At 40.7% G+C, this 20,628-nt stretch overlaps 1 protein-coding gene across 1 annotated transcript in view; it reads left to right on the forward strand.

The window, feature by feature from the left end:
- Positions 1–16,130, forward strand: part of LOC132765513 (stimulated by retinoic acid gene 6 protein-like) — a 68,360-nt gene extending 52,230 nt beyond the window's left edge. The window contains exons 10-18 of the mRNA XM_067463963.1: positions 977–1,118; positions 3,167–3,242; positions 5,359–5,440; positions 6,928–6,976; positions 7,072–7,189; positions 9,618–9,737; positions 10,932–11,095; positions 11,254–11,406; positions 12,332–16,130. Coding sequence (XP_067320064.1) covers positions 977–1,118; positions 3,167–3,242; positions 5,359–5,440; positions 6,928–6,976; positions 7,072–7,189; positions 9,618–9,737; positions 10,932–11,095; positions 11,254–11,406; positions 12,332–12,480 — 1,053 coding nt within the window. The 3' untranslated portion in view covers positions 12,481–16,130. The remainder of the gene's footprint in view (positions 1–976; positions 1,119–3,166; positions 3,243–5,358; positions 5,441–6,927; positions 6,977–7,071; positions 7,190–9,617; positions 9,738–10,931; positions 11,096–11,253; positions 11,407–12,331) is intronic.
- The last annotated feature ends 4,498 nt before the right edge of the window (positions 16,131–20,628 follow it).

Here is a 20,628-nt window from a genome sequence, read left to right on the forward strand (position 1 = left end):
CATGTGCAAAATAAAAACACCGCTACTACTACAACAGTCCCTCCCTTTTGTTTTTTCCAAATCAGCCAATAGAGTTTCTTGCTGAAAACAGCACATTCATGTTTTTGTGGTATTAAATGTATCAATTGAAAACAGTGTCAGACAATAGATATTTAGGTGTAGAGCTTTCCCTACTCTCAGGCTCTCCAAATATTGTAGAATATAACTTCCATTTTTCCTGCCTGCTAGCCATTCTGCCTCTGGCTTGGGGGACCTATACTCTCAAATCTGTGGTTCCCAATCTTTGATCCTCCAGGTGTTTTGGACTTCAGCTCCAGCTATTCCAAACAGCTGGTAAGATGGCCGGGATTTCTGGAAGTTGAAGTCTAAAACACCCAGAGGACCAAAGGTTGGAAACCACTGCTCTCAAATGAAGGGAGCACTGGATTGTGGAAGGCTACAAACATAACTTTTATATCAGGAGTGAGAATGATGCAGCCCTCCAGATGATGTTGAGTGATGTCTTCCATAATCCCTCAACATGGACTTGGCTGGGGAGGAAGTTGAGGAAGATCTGTGGCCCACTCCTTGTTCAATAACAAGGCAGAAGTTGTTGTGTTGGGGCTGCCTTCTTTCAGTTTCACAGATACCCAGCTATTTCATTTTTTTGCCCAATCTAGAACATATAATGGATTTGTCGAAGGCTTTCATGGCCGGAATCACTGGGTTGTTGTAGTTTTTTTTGGGCTATATGGCCATGGTCTAGAGGCATTCTCTCCTGACGTTTCGCCTGCATCTATGGCAAGCATCCTCAGAGGTAGTGAGGTCTGAGGATGCGTGCCATAGATGCAGGCGAAACGTCAGGAGAGAATGCCTCTAGACCATGGCCATATAGCCCGAAAAAAACCTACAACAACCCATATAATGGATTGTTTTATTGTGTGATTTTGCTTTTAAGATATTCAGACTAATTGTTGCTGTTTCATATGTCCTCCAGTTTGCCACTTACGAATATATTTTGGTCGCCTGGACTATTCGAATATTCAGTCCTCTATTCGATGGTTTTGCTGCATCGACATTTGCTGATGGATCTCCAGAAATTTACTCTGCTATTCAAGAATTTGGAAGTGTCTTAAAAGGTAGACCATGTGGGTTAGAGGCATATTATATGATATTCTAAATTCAGCATGATTTTATGTGGATGGTGCCAGTTGCTTTGGTCTAAGTATAATTCTTAGGCAAAAAAATTATTTATTTAATTTATTTAAAACTTCTATATCCCGATCTTCTCTACCTCCGTAGAGGGACTCAGACCAGCTGCGTGAGAGTGCTTGCCTATAATTTTTACACATTTGTTCATAGTCTTTTTCTCCCCTGAGGAGCCTTCAGACTTATTATTTCTGATGTTACCCCATACATGATTTTTGCTCCAGATTCCCTTCCTTCCAAACGCTGAGGTTTCATCATTTAAACTCATAAAAGAGGATGAAGCTCAAAAGTAATGCCTTCTTGGTCAGAGCAGAGAGCTGTCTCCTAAGCAGGTTCTTTTCTACCTTACTCCAATTTCCCTGAGTGGAAGGAAGGTCACTTCCTCTACTGTGTTCACAAAGCCTTAGCCACTGCACTGCGTTTTTTGGGTCACTACTTGGTGATTTGTCTTAGCCATGTTCAGAACAGACAGTTGCATCTAAAGGGCTGAGCACTTAGTGGAAAAAAGAGCAACTGTCATTCCTGAAGACCTGCCCCTTTCCTCAATTTCCAGTGGCACGAACTATAGCCACTGGGAGAATAAGGAAATTCTGTGCCTCCAGCCTTTCTTAGCAAATTCTAGGGTATTTTGACCATTGTCTTTCTATGACACATATTACCAATAATAATCATCATCCTCATCAGCAGCAGCAAGGAAGCTGATGAAACCATGGATCATATCCTCAGCTGCTGCAAGAAAATCGCACAAATGGACTACAAACAGAGGCACAACTCTGTGGCCCAAATGATTCACTGGAACTTAGGCCACAAGTACCACCTGCCAGTAGTAAAGAACTGTTGGGATCATAAACCTGCAAAGGTAGTGGAAAATGAACACACAAAAATACTGTGGAACTTTCAAATCCAGACTGACAAAGTTTTGGAACACAATACCCCAGATATCACAATTGTGGAAAAGTAAAAAGTTTGGATTATTGATGTCGCCATTGCAGGTGGCAGTCACATTGAGGAAAAACAACAGGAAAAACTCAGCCATTATCAGGACCTCAAAATTGAACTAGAAAGGCTCTGGCATTAACCAGTACAGGTGGTCCCAGTGGTCATTGGCACACTGGGTGCTGTACCAAAATATCTAAGCCAGCATTTGGAAATCAAATCTGTCAACTGCAAAAGGCCACCTTACTTGGATTTGCACACATCATTTGAAAATACATCACTCAGTCCCAGATGCTTGGGAAGTGTTCGACTTTGTGATTTTGTGATATGAAATCCAGCATACAGATCTCGTTTGCTGTGACATAATGCGGTGTTAATAAAATAATAATAATAATAATAATAATAATAATAACAACAACAACTTAATTTTTATACCCTGTCACCATCTCTCTGAAGGGACTCGGCGCGGCTTACAAGGGGACAAGCCTGAAAATACAAAGTAAAAACATACACAATAAAATAAAATAAAAACAAATGTAAAATCAACAACAGCATCAGAAAAAAAAACAGTTCCAATCACAAGTGCATATTTTAAAAACAGTATACCCAGACACTTGCATTCAGAGCACCCCAACAGATGGGCATCCAGCCTCTGTTTAAAAGCATCCAAAGAAGGAGCGTCCACCACACTCCAAAGCAGAGAGTTTCACTGCTGAACAGCCAGGAAGTTTTTCCTAATGTTCAGGTGGAATTTCCTTTCCTATAGTTTGAATCAGAAGGAGGTTCTTCACTTTGAGCACTACTCATCATGTGTTTGGTTGTCTGCCAGGATACTTTTTGTCAGTGACCCCCTTTTTTTTTGTAGAAATAGGAGTGTTAGTGCTACTATTCCCTCACAAAGATGAGGGATAAAGCCACCCTAAATAGGCCTTCTAGAGAACACACACACATATAAGAGATAGTAGGTTTCTAAGCTAGATATTGATTGGGAATACTAGAAGGAAATGACACTGACTAAAGCTGGCAACTTCTTGTTCTACAGGTGTTTGGCAGTTCAGCTTGATTACTTCCTGTTTCACATGCTTCATTTACGTAGCTCATCTCTTAGTCTGCTACAGGTAAGTATAGCCTCTGGGTTAGAGGGGCCTGGTGTAGAAATGATATTGATCATTGTCCAGCCTTGATTGGGCCATTAAGAATGCTGTTTCTCTTCCTTCCTGCTTTATGAGTATACCTGACATTATTTCAGTTTTTAAAGAAAATATGTTAGGCAGGCACAATGATCTTGCTATCATATTTGCCAGCCATGGTTCATGATAATGATAAGTCAACAATTCCCAAACATGGATAATAAGAGTTTGCTAAACTGTGGTTTGATTTAATGATAATGGGGGAAAATGCTGGTGCCCTCGATTTTTTTGGAGTGGGGTGAACTCTCATCATAAGCCACAGCTTCTGCCAATCTAAAAGTTCAAAAACATGCAAATGTGTGTAGATCAATAGGTACCGTTTTGGTGGGAAGGTAACAGCACTCCATGCAGTCATGCCGGCCATGTGACCTTGGAGGTGTCTACGGACAACTCTGGCTCTTTGATTTAGAAATTGAAATGAGCGCCACCCCCCAGAGTCAGACCAAATTGTGTCCAAATTTGGTGTCAATTCGTCCAGTGGTTTTTGAGTTAGGTTAATCCCACACACTAACATTACTTTAAAAAAAATATAATCTTTATTAAGTTTTCTAGCACATATAAAAATAACATGAAAACACAGGGAGATGGGGTAAGGGGGGGGGGGTATGGGGGGTAGAGGTATAGCTGTAGTCCCTCATTTCTTGATACAAATATGCGGATGTATCTGCATAAACGAACATGTATCTTCCAAATATGTCAATCCTTTTGCTCCCCTACATACTGACATACACCACAAGACAAGACACAACATAGCACGACATAATTAAAAGTGACTTCCATTCTGTTTCCCAATGGGTTATCAATCTATATCTTTTGCTCTCCCTTTACTTTCGAGGGAGCTGGGATATTTTTTTTTGACCCTTCCTTCTTCATATTTTATGCTATCTTCCTCTCTCCTTATTTATTTTATTTATTTTATTTTAGTGTTTTTAAGTGTCATCTATTTTGCCATATTCATATTCCTCCACGCAAGACCAGTCCGTCATGTTTGCTGGTCTTCCCAGGCTGTTTCTTAGGAGGAATGTCAGCTTATCCATATCCCTTATATCTAGTAATTTATCCAGCCATTGTTCAGTAGTGGGTATGTGCTCTTCCTTCCAGTGTTTGGCAAAAGTTAATCGTGCAGCAGTGGTTATATGTGTGAAGAGTACGTCCTCGTTGTTACTTAGGTTTAGATCTTTGTCCGTAAGACCTAACAAGAAGTATTCTGGTTTCTGCGGAATACTTCTTTTTAGGATTTTTCGGGTCTCTTCTTGTATGACTCGCCAATATTTGATGGATTCTGGGCAAGTCCACCACATATGGTAGTAGCTTCCTGTATGTTTTTTACATTTCCAGCACAGGTTTGGGTATTTTTTATACATTAGACTCAATTTTTAGGGGTCATATGCCACCTGTGGAAGGTCTTCAACCACATTACATTTTTATTTATATAGATGACATAGAGCAGCATCAGAGATATTGTGTGTGTGTGTGTGTGTGTGTGACATGCATTTTATGTAACATTTCAATTCAAGATGTTTGTTGTACCAGCACATGGACCAGAGTTTGTAAAAGTTGCTACTTAGGACTATAACTCCCACCATCTCTCAGCAAGCATAGCCATGTTGGGAAATGTAAACTCAAAAGTAGCTTTTCCAATGGATTATGAAAATGGATTATGATTTTCCTTTGGTCTTCAGGTGGAACTGAACCCTTCTACCACTGCCATTAATAGCCCTTAAAGTGTAGTGGATTACAAGTTTCTCTAGTAGCAGTGCATATGAAATAGGGATCTGGTGGGCTTTTCTATTTTTGAGTCTTACACATCTTTTGAATTTTTTTCCTTGAAAAGTCCATGAAGTGTTTTGAGTGAACATTTCTCTTTGTCAGGGCTTCATAATGTTTTCAGTACTTTATTGCCAATGTTAGCTTTTATACATCTCTCTCTGTAGTACTTTTCATGCATACCAAAAGTATGAATGTGGCTATGAGAAGTGTGGTAGCTTTCACATGTTCCAATGAACTAGTTTTAAAAATAATGTTTTGTTGTTTTCTTTCCTAGAACACAAATAAGGCTGCTGCGTGCAGGCAAGAAATCTCTTTTTCTGTCAGATGATTTTAAGGTGTCACCTCCTCACAGTGTGGTGAGTTTTAAAAAATATCCTCAGGTATTTTCCAGTAGTGATCTGGCAAATTTGAAGCTTTGTTTGTGCTGTGTTGACAGCTGGCTTTTCAGTACCATCAATACTTCTGCTCTTTGAGATTGCAGAGGACTTTGCTGCTAAGAAAATAATATAAATAAATAATATATAATATATAAATAAATAATATATAATATATAAATAAATAATATATAATATATAAATAATAATATATGGATATAAAGATTGGCACAAGCAATAAAGAAGCATAGGAAAGTGTGTGACAATCTATGAATTGAAAGCATGGAGCTAGTAATTTCTTTTTTAAGATACTAGGAAATTTATTTTGCATTACCTGGATTCATATGGATGATGCAGATTGGACCAAAAACTTTCATTTTCCAAAAACAAAATACAGCAGGATTGAAGAGAAACAACTAGAAAAGCTGACAAGATCTGAGGATTTAAAGATCGAACTGCAAAGACTCTGGCACAAGCTAGTCAAGGTGATTCCAGTGGTGATCGACACACTGGGTGCAGTGCCTAAAGACCTTGGTCTGCACTTAAACACAATTGGCGCTGAGAAGATTACCATTTGTCAGCTACAAAAGGCCACCCTATTGGGATCTGTACACATTATTCGCTGTTACATCACAGAGTCCTAGACACTTGGGAAGTGCCCGACGTGTGATCCAGTACAACAGCCAGCCGAGTGATCTTGTATGCTGCATACTAATCTTGTTGTGTTTCAAATAATAATAATAGTCATCATCATCATCATCATCACCATCACCATTTATATTCTGCTCAATCTCCATAAACAGAAGTATAGGATTTCCTAGCTCTTCAAAATGTGAGTAGATAAATAGGTACCACTTCAGTGGGAAAAGGCAAGGAGACGCTCCAAGCAATCTTGCCAGCCACACAACCAGGAGGTACCAATGCAGGCTTGAAAATGGAGAAAAACACCTTCCCAGAGCCAGAGATGAGAACTGTCCCCAGAAGCCGGAAATGAAACTTCTGCCTATGTTTGTATTTGTGTGTTGTGTGTCTTATTGTATTTGATTGTAAAGGCACTGAATGTTTTCAGATGTTTGTAGATGCTATTATCTGCTCTGAGTCCGGCGGAATGTAAATAAAGTTTATTATTATTATTGTTGTTGTTGTTGTTGTTGTTGTTATTATTTGAAACACAACAAAATGAGTTCCACAGCAAACAAGATCACTCTGCTGGCTGTTGTATTGGATCACACATCGGACACTTCCCAAGTGTCTAGGACCGTGTGAGGTATAGGTGAATAATGTGTTCAAAAGGTTGGCCTTTTGCAGCTGGCAGCTTGTAATCTTGTCAGCGCCAATTGTGTTTAATAATAATAATAATTTCTTCTTCTTCTTCTTCTTCTTCTTCTTCTTCTTCTTCAGTGTTTCTAAATGGTATTTGTGAGATACATGCATCAATAAACTGCCCTTTTGTTTGTTTGCTCTAACAGGTTTCATCAGGAAAATTTACCTCTTGGCAAGTTGCTTATATATTATGGGGTATGTGAACATCTGTGCTTCAAACATGTGGTATGAGATATATATTTGTTTAATATTTTCTCCATTTTGTTGACAACTTGTGTTTTCTCTGCTAGGATTTTCAGCCATGCAGCTTGTGATTATGGTGTTTGGCATGATCATCATGTATATTATAATTTTGCCTATGAAGCATGGTCAGTGGAAGCAACTTCTTGACAAATGGGGAACTGTCATGTAAGTGTCAGCAGCCATAATAATCACCTTGCTCTTCCTGCCTTTTAGAACAGACCCAACGTGATCATTTCTGCAGTTGTCAGCAAGATAGTCTGGCTGCACAGAATGCAATTTCCAGTCAGTGTGGGTTGGAGACCATTGGTTGCCTCTCCTTTAACACTGACTTGAAAAAATGTGTGGATAGTAATTGCCGATCTGTCTATATAAATAAAAATGTAATGTTCGTTTGTGGGATTAACTTAACTCAAAAACCACTGGACTAATTGACACGAAATTTGGACACAATACACCTAACAGGCCAATGAGTGCCCATCACCCATAAACACACACACATACACACGCACACACACAAAACCCCAGTGGAACAGACTTAATAACAAAAAAATACACTATATATACACATACACATACACTCATATACATATGCACACATTCATACACACACACGTATATGCACAAACACACAAATATACACATACATATATATACACACATATATACATATACACATGCACATATACATGCACACACACACATATATATACATATGCACACATATATACACACAAATATGCATATAGACAAGCACACACATATATACAGTATTCATGTACACATATAAGCACACAAATACACAAATATATACACACACATATACACCCATACACACACACACACAAACACACTTATATACACACACAAGTCACATATACACAGCAACGCGTGGCAGGGGATGGCTTGTTGAATAATATATTAAATGATTGAGATTCTGCAAAGTAAGCATCTGGGATAATGTATGTGTTAGTTATTTCCATTTTCACTAGAATCCACAAGATCTTGCACCATTTATTAAAACTCAAAGAATTGCAAATGTCATCAATTTCATCTCCCTACCACGTAGGAACCCATTCTTATTATGAAATAAATGCTCATGGACTGTGGGCCCTTCCACACAGCCATATAACCCAGAATATCAAGGCAGAAAATTCCACAATATCTGCTTTGAACTTGGTTATCGTGAGTCCACACTACCATATAATCCAGTACAAAGCTGAGAATGTGGGATTTTATTCAGCTATAGGGAAGGGGCTTCAGATCACAAATTCATGCCAGAAAACACTTTGCTTCTCTATTTTGGCAAATGAGATTGTCATGGGAAGCTCTGGCAAAGGGGGGACGCCTGGCTCGAGAGCAGTACGTGTGAAAAAGATCTTGGAGTCCTCGTGGACAACAAGTTAAACATGAGCCAATAATGTGATGTGGCGGCAAAAAAAGCCAATGGGATTTTGGCCTGCATCAATAGGAGCATAGTGTCTAGATCTAAGGAAGTAATGCTACCCCTCTATTCTGCTTTGGTTAGACCACATCTGGAATATTGTGTCCAATTCTGGGCACCACAATTCAAGAGAGATATTGACAAGCTGGAATGTGTCCAGAGCAGGGTGACTAAAATGATCAAGGGTCTGGAGAACAAGCCCTATGAGGAGCGGCTTAGGGAACTGGGCATGTTTAGCCTGAAGAAGAGAAGGCTGAGAGGAGATATGATAGCCATGTATAAATATGTGAGAGGAAGCCACAGGGAGGAGGGAGCAAGCTTGTTTTCTGCTTCCTTGGAGACTAGGACGCGGAACAATGGCTTCAAACTACAAGAGAGGAGATTCCATCTGAACATTAGGAAGAACTTCCTGACTGTGAGAGCCGTTCAGCAGTGGAACTCTCTGCCCCGGAGTGTGGTGGAGGCTCCTTCTTTGGAAGCTTTTAAGCAGAGGCTGGATGGCCATTTGTCAGGGGTGATTTGAATGCAATATTCCTGCTTCTTGGCAGGGAGTTGGACTGGATGGCCCATGAGGTCTCTTCCAACTCTTTGATTCTTTGATTCTTTGAAAGGGTCCTTCCACACAGCCCTATATCCCAGAATATCAAGGTAGAAAATCTTACAATATCTACCTTGATCTGGCTTATCTGAGTCTACACTGCCATAAATTTAAGTTCAAAGCAGATATTGTGAGATTTCCTGCCTTGATATTCTGGAGGCCCTTCCACACATCCCTATATCCCATAATATCAAGGCAGAAAATGCACATTATCCGAGTGTGGACTCAGATAACCCAGGTCAAAGCAGATATTGTGGGATTTTCTGCCTTGATATTCTCGGATATTGGGCTGTTTGGAAGAGCCCTAAGTTATATGGTTGTGTGTAAGGGCCCTAAATCTCTACCCCTTTGATCTTAACTTTTGAAAATACTGTTGAAAATGGATATTGGATCTAGTCATTCATTCAGGCCTTAAGTCCTGGAGAAAGACCTGGCACTGCCCAATGCAGACCATCCATTTTCATTCCTAGCCTCCAGTAGTCTTCACCAACACTGATCCATTGTCCTTGTGGTTTGTTTACTTGGCTGTGCCTTCTTGATCTTTTGTCTTCCAGCCTTTCTCTTGCTATTGTTATGTTTATCAAGAAGATGCAAGTTTATTTGGCTGGCATTTTTTTCCTTCAACCGAAGCTTTCGCCAAAAGACAAGCAAAAACCTTTGGCACTTGATAACAGGTTAGTGTCAGGAACCAAGAGCCTTCCTGTGATTCATTTCCTGGAATACAGCTTTTCCACTGGACACTACCACCCCATTGTTGAAAGATACTGAAAGGTACCCCACACTCTCCCCCTGCCAGTGTTTCCTCTCAAACATGTTAAACTGTCTGCTTGTCTTTTTTGTTTGCTTTTACCATCCTCTTAAACATATTTCATCAAAGAAAGTAGCAAAGTCTAGCTGCAGAAAACCTATACAGTATGTACCTTGACAAAGGTTTTTGTTTATCTTGTCTTTTGTAAGAACTATCGCTGGGGATTCAATACACTTGCAGGCAAATGCAATAGAGCACATATAAAAACAGAGCAGGAAATAGGGATTTGGCAAGTGCTGTATGGTGTTACAGTCCCCTTGAAGACACAGGCCCAAAGCATTGGTTTAAGAGGGGCCAGTTGGGTAGTTAAGGATTTTGTGACAGCCTTTCCTTGAGATATCAAACCTAGCTGGAGTGACTGTATTTTAATTACAGCCCGGTTGGATTACTATAATGAGCCCTATTTGTTATTTATTTATTTAAAACATTTATATTTCTGCCCTTCCCACCCCAAAGGGGACTCAGGGCGGAGCACAGCATATATATGGCAAACATTCAATGCCAGGACAAAGGAGCCCCTGTTGGCGCAGTGGGTTAAACCCCTGTACTGGCAGGACTGAAGATTGACAGGTCACAGGTTCAAATCTGGGGAGAGCGCGGATGAACTTCCCTCTGTCAGCTCCAGCTCACCATGTGGGGACATGAAAAAAGCTTCCCAAAAGGATGGTAAAACATCAAAGACATCCGGGCATCCCCTGGGCAACATCCTTACAGACAGCCAATTCTCTCACACCAGAAGCGACTTGCAGTTTCTCAAGTCGCTCCTGACACGAAAAAAATACACCATTTAAATACACCATTTAAAACCATCCTGGTCATCTGCGTCAAATCTAATTGGCCTGGTAATCTTTCCTATTGCTGCTTTATAGCCCTGTCCCAAAAGCTTGGTCCCACAGCCAAGTTTTTACCATCCTTCTGAAGGACAGGAGAGAGGGGTCTGATCTGATCTCACCAGGAAGGGAGTTCCATAGCCGGGGGCAATCACCAAGAAGGCCCCGTCTCTCATCCCCACCAATCATGCATTTAGTAAATCTTAAATGGTGCCTCTTTTCTTCTGCAGGAAAGCATTTGTAAACTTCAGCTACTTCTTATTCTTCCACTCGGTGGTGGTGGGATTCACCTCCTGTCTCATGAGACTGTTCTATAGCATTGTCATAGGAACCTGGTTGATTGGACGAGTAGACAGGCCTGTGATGCCAAAGGGCTTTGAAACCCGTGATAATGGTGAGTGCCTGGGATGGGCCCTAAACCTAACAGAGGTATCCTCCAAAATATTTATAAGGAGGTCTTCTAGAGACATAATAGCTTTCCACTTCCATCTATAGCTCAGAAACGGTCTTTGGACAGCATGTATAAAACAACTTGTCCTTCTTTTGCTGCAGGGTTCAATACCTGGGTGCAAATGCTGTTCTTGGACCACTACCACACCAATCCTACTCTTGTCTGCTTTTGCCACCTCCTTGATACTCAATACAGAGAAAAGCAAAGTTGGAAAGCCACCTCCAACTTTACTATCAATGAGCTGACAAGAACAGGTAAGTAAATTGAATCTTGGATGAAAGAATCCCAAGGGCACAGCTCAACATATTAGCTTTTTTTTTTTTTGCTCCACTATCCTACAACAGAAGAAAATAGCTCACTAGTTATGATAACATGGTTTCTAGTTCTAGGGAAATGGCAGCAGTATGATAGTCGAGAAGCACCAACAGTGACCTTGTAAACATGCCCATCAACCCACTGCTGCTTTTTTAATGGTAGTTGTTTCTCTTAATGATAGTAGGTCAGGTTTTTTCCCCCCTGGCTTACAGGCAGCCCTACGTACTATTTCTATGAGTTTTCAAACTCAATTTAGAGCACTGGCCAAATTTGTTCTAAAAGAACAAACAAATGAGCAAGCAGAAACCCTCTCCTTTGCATCAGCTTTATTCTAACTTTGAGGATTGTTGATACTGGATTGAAATGGATATCTAGGGCTGGTTAGTAAAGCCACACGTTGTTTTTGAATATGTGTGCAGTATTCAGGGCTGCAGTGGAACAGCAGGTTAAACTGCTAAGCTGCAGAACTTGCTGACCAAAAGGTTGGCAGTTCGAATCTGCAGGATGGGGTGAGCTCCCATTGCCAACTTCTGCCAACCTAGCAGTTCAAAAACATGCTAATGTGAGTAGATCAATAGGTACCCCTTCGGCAGGAAGGTAATGGTGTTCCATGCAATCATGCTGGCCACATGACCTTGGAGGTGTCTATGGACAACGCCAGCTCTTTGGCTTAGAAATGGAAACTAGCTCCACCTCCCAGAGTCGGACTCAAATAGACTTAATGTCAAGGGGAAACCTTTACCTATCTATGTACGTATAGTCCCTTGATCTGTCTGTTGGTCAGTAATTTTTAAAAGAAAAGGAAAGAATGAGAGAATGGGTGCCAAATTTGTAATAAAGCAAGTTGTGGTAACTTTGTTTTAGGTTATCGGGTTTCATGCAGAGCCAGGACAAGATGGCTGCTATTCTATACACTTCTGAACAATCCCAGTCTGCAGAAATACAGGAAACCAAGATCAGATCCTCAATCAGTGGACTCCTTGCAGAATTTTTCTGACAATATTTGTATTTAATCCAGAGCCATATAATAAGGTGGTTGAGGAAATGCAGTTTCCTCTAGTTTGTGGAATTTGTAATGTGAAAACCTGGACTTGGTGCTACAAGGTGCCAAAGAAATGTCAACATTTTAGTTGCTGGCTACTTACTTACACCCACCTGCCTTACCCCAAATTGGCATCTCCTGTGTATCCAGTATTTTGTATCCTATGAAACTCTGTCTTGTACCCAAGACGTTTTAGCTGCTCTGGCTGGAGGAATTGGAAATAGTGTCACAAGTACCATCTGCCTGTGACAAAGAACTGGTGGGATCACAAGCCCAAAAAAGATACAGAAAATGAACATGTCAAACTATTCTGGGACTTCCGAATTCAGACCAACAGGGTTTTGGAGCACAATACTCCTGACCTCACAATCGTGGGGGTAAACAAAACAAAAGAAAGTATGGCTTGTTGCTTTTGCAATCCCAGACAACAGCAGATTTGAAGAGTAGCAACTGGAAAAGTTGACACGATACGAGGATTTAAAGATTGATCTACAAAGACTTTGATTCAAGGCAGTAAAGGTGGTTGCAGTAGTGCTCAGGACACAGGATACAGTGCCTAAAGACCCTGGCCAGCACTTAAAAACAATCAGTGCTGACAAAATTACTGTCAGCTGCAAAAGGCCACTCTACTCGAATCTGCACACATTATTCACCAATATATCACACTTAGGAAGTGTTCGACATGTGATACAATACAACAGCCAGCATAGTGATCTTGTTTGCTGTGTACTAATCTTGTTGTGTATCAAATAATAATAACAATAACAATAACAGCAATAACAACAATTTTATTTATATCTCACCACCATCTCCCAAAAGGGAGTCGGGGCAGCTTACAAAAGCACGTATTAGTGCTGTAAACACTAATAAAATTATATATAAACTGTAAAATTATATACATGGCTTGTGTTGATATAGAGAAAAGCAAACCAGGAGACAAAGCTCCATGTGCTCATAGATGGTCACTTGCTTTCTTTGTTTTTAAAAGCCCAATGCATTTCAACTATTTACAGGGTTGGCCTTCCTCAGGGGCTACACTAGAACTTTCAAATATTTCAGTTTAATACATTAACAAGGACAAAACATTATTAGTTATATTCTCTAAGAACATATCAATTACTTTATTCTACATGAAGATACCACTACCCGGGCGAGTTGTATAATAGACTCTACAAGGAATTGAAAAGGAAAACTAGACACTATCATCCCTGGATGTATATGCATAGACTTAGGAAGTCTAAAGAGAATAAAAGTGGAAATTCCTTTTTGTTTCATATATAAAATACATAGCCCTAAGGTGACTTTATATTTTAATACCTTATTTACTTATGTATAACTCTAGCACTTTTAGTAAAAATATCATCCCCCCATAACTTGGGTCAGCTTATCCACAAATCAGTGTGAGTATTAGCTATTAACAAAAAATCAATCTGTCGAAGACTTTCATGGCCGGAATCACTGGGTTGTTGTAGGTTTTTTGGGCTGTATGGCCATGTTCTACAATCATTCTCTCCTGACATTTTGCCTACATCTATGGCAGGCATCCTCACAACCTCTGAAGATGCTTGTCATAGATGCAGGTGAAACGTCAGGAGAGAATGCTTCTAGGACATGGCCATACAGCCCAAAAAATCTACAACAACCCAAAAAATGTACCATCCTCTTCTTTGACTACAGTGGCACGATCCTAGTCCATTGTAGGAGAACTTAAAAGTAGCACCAAACTCTTCTCCGCTCTTTACCTTGTCACTGCTTTTGGCCTTTTGGAATGCCTGAGGAAATGATGGTAGCGGCAAAATTACATTAGTATTTTCCCCCCCTTTGGGGACATGACCCTCAATTTGTCAATGAAGCATATCAAAATCCATCATTTTGGCCCTCAAACCTGCTCATAACTTATACATTCGTATACGTACAATAATTATGTTAATGAAGCAAAGTTTGTAACTTTTCCATCATTAAAAAGCAAAAGTGTCACTCTGTCACTCATGGAAGCAATTTAGAAATATTTTTGGATTTTGGAGTTCTGGGTAACGGATACTCAAAACAGTATAACAGTCTGCCTTCTATTTCCCCGATGATCACTTTCGAGATATAACCTCAGAAAGTAGTCTTCTTGAGTTATACACCCTATTTACTCAAATCTAATGCACACTTTTTTTTGCTAACTTAGCTTGCCAAAATGAGGGTGCACATTAGATTCGAGTCATATAATAATTTAGTACTAAGCCAAAGCAAAAAGGTAAGCTGCGTCAGGAGCACCTGGAGCTCTTACTTGGGAGATGTCATCTCTAATTTAATGGTCTCAATCCTATGCAATTCTGGGATTTGCAGCTTGGTGAGGCATCAGCATTCTGTAGCAGAGAAGACTCAAGACCTTGTAAAACTACACCCCTCATTTTTTTTATGTCAGAAGCAACTTGAGAAACTGCAAGTCACTTCTGCTGTGAGAGAATTGACCATCTGAAAGGACATTGTCCAGGGGATGCCTCGATGTTTTACCATTCTGTGGGAGGCTTCTCTCATGCCCCTGCATGGGGAGCTGGAGCTGATAGATGGAAGGTCACTCTGTCTTGCAGATTCGAACCGCCGACCTTCAGGTCAGCAGTTCAGCTGGCACAAGGGTTTAACCCATTGGGCCAGCCCTCCTTACAGCCTTCATGATTCCATAGCATTGAACCAAGGCAGTTAAAATGGATTTATTCTATGGCATAGACTAAATGGCATGGAAAAGCACCCCAAGTTTTTTCTTTTCCATTGGTGGAAACTGGTATTCTAATGTTTTTGTTTTTAAAGAAGGACTTCTAAGCAGGCAGCAACTCTAATGTCCATATAACAAAGACAAGGTGTAATGTGTTCCCATCCAAAGTGCTTCAAGGCAGATTTGTGGAAGACTTTGCCCATGTAATAACCATGGATGTTGAATGTATGTATCACATCTTATTGTCCTGCAGTTTTTACAAGCAGGTTTGGCTACATTTTATTAACCCACTGAGCAACCTACCCAGTAGATCTGTCCAATTCCAAGTAAAGGATTTTTTTAGGTGACAATTTCCTCACGTGGCCTTAGCTGTTGCCAAGTTTCTCTCCAAGGTAGCCAGGATTAGACAACTTCCTGTATTAGAATCGGGTTGAATCTTGCCTTGTATATATTTGCAGTGTTTTTTCCCTTGTTCATATGCATCTAGAATTGCACTCGTCCTGTTTTTAAGTGGTTTTATCGGTTTATGAATTTGCTGTGCACTTTTCCCACTGAGCAAATTGAGTCTTTGGACCGCAATAAAGATTGATGATGGTGATATAACAAAGAGTACACTTTTTGCTGCTGTGCATTATATTCGTCAGGATTTTTTTTGTTGGTTTCATGTTTTTGAAAATTGAGGTGCACATTAGATTTGATGGTGCATTAGACTCGAGTAAATACTAGTATTTTCCCTTAAAAATGAGACATTTTAAATGCAATAGATGTAAGATATATGTACATATAACTGATGCAGTGAAGACAAATTGTCTCTCTTTTTTATTTTTCATACATTGTACATTTCCTTTTTTTATCATCCCCTGAAGAAGGCTGAAATGCTTTGGGCTTATTAGAAAAATAAAATAATCTTTATACTTTGAGACTTTGACTCTTCTCTTCATCCATTCTGTTCGATTTTACAAGTCCTCGTTGCTTTCCCCCCTTCTGATCTCGCATGCTGTCACATCCAACAGGGAAAGGCAAACCAGTATTCCAGGATAATATCCCAAGTGTGAAATCAAATAATTTCATCGTATTGTTTAACAAAAATGGAAAGCTTTCCAGAAAACATCAGCTTTGAATATTGTTTTTTCTGAACAGTGACTTGAGCTCAAAGATACTGTCAGATGGTGTTCTCAGTTTTTCAGTACAAAATAGCAGATGCTTCTGAAATGGGTTGTAATCTACTGATATAGTTATGTCCATGCTGCTCTACCTTTTTCACTCTGTTACTGAAAGACCCACTGAAATTGGGCAAGTTTTGACATCATTTGTATACTGTATCATTTGTATACTGGTGGAAAATAAAGTTGATCCACCAGAACTTATTTACATACTGTGTTCTTTTTTAATACAGAGCAAAGACCACCGTACATATTCATGTATAAGTTGATCTCATATATAAATCGAGGGCAGGGTTTGGAGCCAATGTTATGGATTTTGAAACAACCCATGGATAAATTGAGGATGATTGCACAGAAAGGGGAAAGCTCCAATGTTGATTCATGGCCATTGTCACTAGGCATATGTGTGAAATTTGTTCTTACCGTTTCTTTTGTGTCTTCCATTTCTTTGGAAGCACAAAATGGGGAGGCCCCTCGCCACATGAAAATCTGCTCAACACGAAAGCCTGCTTTTGTGTGCACCCAAACTTGCCTCCTTGTCTTGGAAAGAGGGTACGTGTGTGGCGGGGCCTGCAGGCAGGTCTGGAGCTTGACTGTAGGCATGCTCGAGGCCTGCCTGCCTGTCCTGCCATATACACACTCTTGGACAGTTTGTTGAGGCATGTGTGGCGAGGGCATGCAGGCAGCCAAGTCTGGAGCTTGGCTGCAGGCATGCTCCGAACATGCCTGCGTGCCCTGCTACACACACACACTCTTTCCAAGGAGAATGCATGTGTGATGGGGGGTGCAGACAGGCCCAGGAAGTGTGCACAGCTGCCAGTGCCTATGGCCAAGCGCCTCTTACTCTAAGAGTAGAAACAGCAGGTGCCAGGTAAGAAGAATGCACAGCAGGAAGGGGAGCCAGTGGGTAGGAAGCCCTCCCCAATAATGGTCCAATTTTTGGGCCCGGAAATGAAAGAACCAAAAACAACCGTCCCAATTTTGGGAGGCTTACAAAAATGGATCAGGCCCCCAACAAAAGCTGAGACATGAAACAGGACAGGGTTTCCACCATTTTCCTGCCCAGGAATCAAAACAACAACTCAGAAGTGAAGAGAATAAGGGGCTGGGGGTGGGGAGGCAGTGCTTCTTTTTGATTCTCCCTGGACTATGTCCTTACCTTTGTCATCCTGCTCAGAGAAGCGGGCAGTTCCTCTTTCAATAAGATTTGAGTACAGTATTCACATTCACCTTGTCTCTCTCCTGAGGAATCTGTATTATTTATTTATTTATAATAAATAATTTGTATAATTAATATGTATAATTAATTTGTATAATTAATAATATGTATAATTTATTTATTTATAATGACCAAGTAGCAACAGTAAGAAATTGACCGTGGAATAACAGACCGGTTCAAGATTGGGAAAGGCATACAGCAGGATTGTATACTCTCACCCAACCTATTCAACTTGTATGCAGAACACATCATGTGATGTGCGGGGCTTGACGAATCCAAGGCTGGAGTTAAAATTGTTGGAAGAAACATTAACAACCTTAGATATGCAGATGATACCACTTCGATGGCTGAAAGCGAGGAGGAGCTGAGGAGCCTTCTAACCAAGGTGAAAGAAGAAAGCACAAAAGCTGGGTTGCAGTTAAACATAAAAAACCAAGATTGTGGCAACAAGAATGATTGATAACTGGCAAATAGAGGGAGAAAACGTGGAGGCCGTGACAGAGTTTGTATTTCTAGGTGCAAAGATTACTGCAGACACAGACTGCAGCCAGAAACCAGAAGATGTTTCCTTCTTGGGAGGAGAGCAATGACCAATCTTGATAAAATAGTGTAGAGTAGAGACATCACAATGGCAACAAAGTTAAAGCAATGGTATTCCCTGTAGTAACCTATGGATGAGACCTGGACCAAAAGGAAGGCTGAGCGAAGGAAGATAGATGCTTTTGAACTGTGGTGTTGGAGAAAAGTTCTGAGAGTGCTTTGAACCGCGAGAAGATCCAACCAATCCATACTTCAGGAAATAAAGCCCGACTGCTCATTGGAGGGAAAGATAGTAGAGGCAAAGATGAAGTACTTTGACCACATCATGAGAAGAAAAGAAAACGTAGAGAAGACAATGATGCTGGGGAAAATGGAAGGAAAAAGAAAGAGGGGTCAACCAAGGGCAAGATGGATAGATGGTATCCTTGAAGTGACTGGCTTGACTCTGAAGGAGCTGGGGGTAGTCATGGCCGACAGGGAGCTCTGGCGTAGGGTAGTCCATGAGGTCACAAAGAGTCGGAAGCGACTGAAAAAATAACAACATTCACATTGATCCATGGATACCTTTATTTAGGTTTTTGGATGTTGGTATTTTACTCAAATTTCTAGACTTTGACATGAGTACAATCATCCTTCCATCTTCACTAAGGTTAGGCACACAAGACCCCTGTGAAAGGGAAAAGATATGTGTAGTATGCATAGGAATTCATGTTTTTTGTTAAAAAAAATACTATAGTCCTGCCCCCCAACAGTCTGAGGGCCCTTGGCTTCAAAAGTGTGTGGACTCCTGCTCTAGAACCGAACATAAAATCACATTAGAGGACCCAGAGATCCCTAGTGATGTGTTCTCTCTGAAAATCTCACCACCATGCCTGGAGGGAGTTGACCATCGGATCACACTGGATGACCTAATTATATATCCATTTCCATGTTCTGGCACCCCTAGTCTGTAATTTGATGTTATGACTCTGGATGGAGGCATCTAGCAGTAATCTGTTTTGAAGAGAAGTATGAGTAAAGTGTATCTCCAGATAGGCCAAAAAGGCTGACCAAAGACTAGAAGCTAAGGAAGGCTTGAAACCGATACTTTTAAAGCAAGTCTTTTTGTATATTTTCTGACACAAGTTACCAAAACAGTCTTGATTTTGATCCTTGAAAGGCGGTGAAGAAATTGGTTCAACAAATCCGTCTCTTAAGACTATAGAACTTGCTACGTGGCTTTTAATTTTGTTGTAATTCTTTCTGCCACAGAATTGGCTCATTTGGCTTCCCCCTTCACTGCCTGGAAGTCGGTCTCGGGAGGTAATTTCCTCAGGCCGCCATGGCAACTCTGTAACTGTTTCTGCAAAACCGCACAGTCATCTCTTCCTTTGGAAGAACAAAACTGTATGAGCCAAAAAGTCTGTCCTGCATAAACAAAACTAACCTATTCCCTCCACAGGAATGCAGCCTACTTTTTTCCGCTTCTCTACAAGAAACAAAGCCATTGTATCCATTGTCTTAGCCCTCAGGATTGAACCAAAAGATGCCAAATGAGATGCCAAGAAACAGAAGTGACTGCATGTGTTTGGAAGAGAAAGATGTCTAATTAGACCAGTGTTTCTCAACCTTCTTAATGCCAAGACCCCTTAATACAATTCCTCATGTTGTGGTGACCCCCAACCATAAAATAATTTTTGTTGCTACTTCATAACTGTCATTTTGCTACTGTTATGAATTGTAATGTAAATATCGGATATGCAGGATGTATTTTCATTCACTGGACCAAATTTGGCACAAATATCCGATTCCCCCAAAGTTGAATACTGGTGGGGTTGGAGCAGGATTGAGTTTGTCATTTGGGAGGTGTAGTTGCTAGGATTTATAGTTCACCTACAATCAAAGAACATTCTGAACTCCACCAATGATTGGCACACAGAACTCCTGTGACCAATAGAAAATACTGGAAGGGTTTGGTGGGCATTGACCTTGAGTTTTGGAGTTGTAGTTCACCTACATCCAGAGAGCAATGTGGACTCAAACAATGATGGATCAAATTTGGCACAAATACTCAATATGCCTCAATGTGAACATTGGTGGAGTTTGCGGAAAATAGACCTTGTCATTTGGGAGCTGTACTTGCTGGGATTTATAGTTCACCTCCAATCAAAGAGCATTCTGAATCCCACTAACAATTGAATTGGGCCAAACTTCCCTCACAGAACCCCCATGCCCTGAAGGGACTTGCTAGCGTGAGCCTCCCTCTAGCCTCGCATGCTGTCCCTTGCCCGCACATGCGCACCACATGGCCATGCGCCGAGCACGCTTGCTCTCCACTCTCCGCTTGGAGTCTCACAAATGGCCCTCCCCTTGGCTCAGAGGCCAGCCAATCACAGCGGAGGAGGGCTTTTGGTAGGAGGATTTGCCATCTGTTTCCAAAAAGGAAGAGAAGGACAGGCGGAGAGCTCTTCAGCCTTCTCTGCCAAAGGGGTTCTTAAGACCATCAGAAATATATGT

The sequence above is a fragment of the Anolis sagrei genome, chromosome 2, assembly GCF_037176765.1.
Source record: "Anolis sagrei isolate rAnoSag1 chromosome 2, rAnoSag1.mat, whole genome shotgun sequence".
Classification (NCBI taxonomy): domain Eukaryota; kingdom Metazoa; phylum Chordata; class Lepidosauria; order Squamata; family Dactyloidae; genus Anolis; species Anolis sagrei.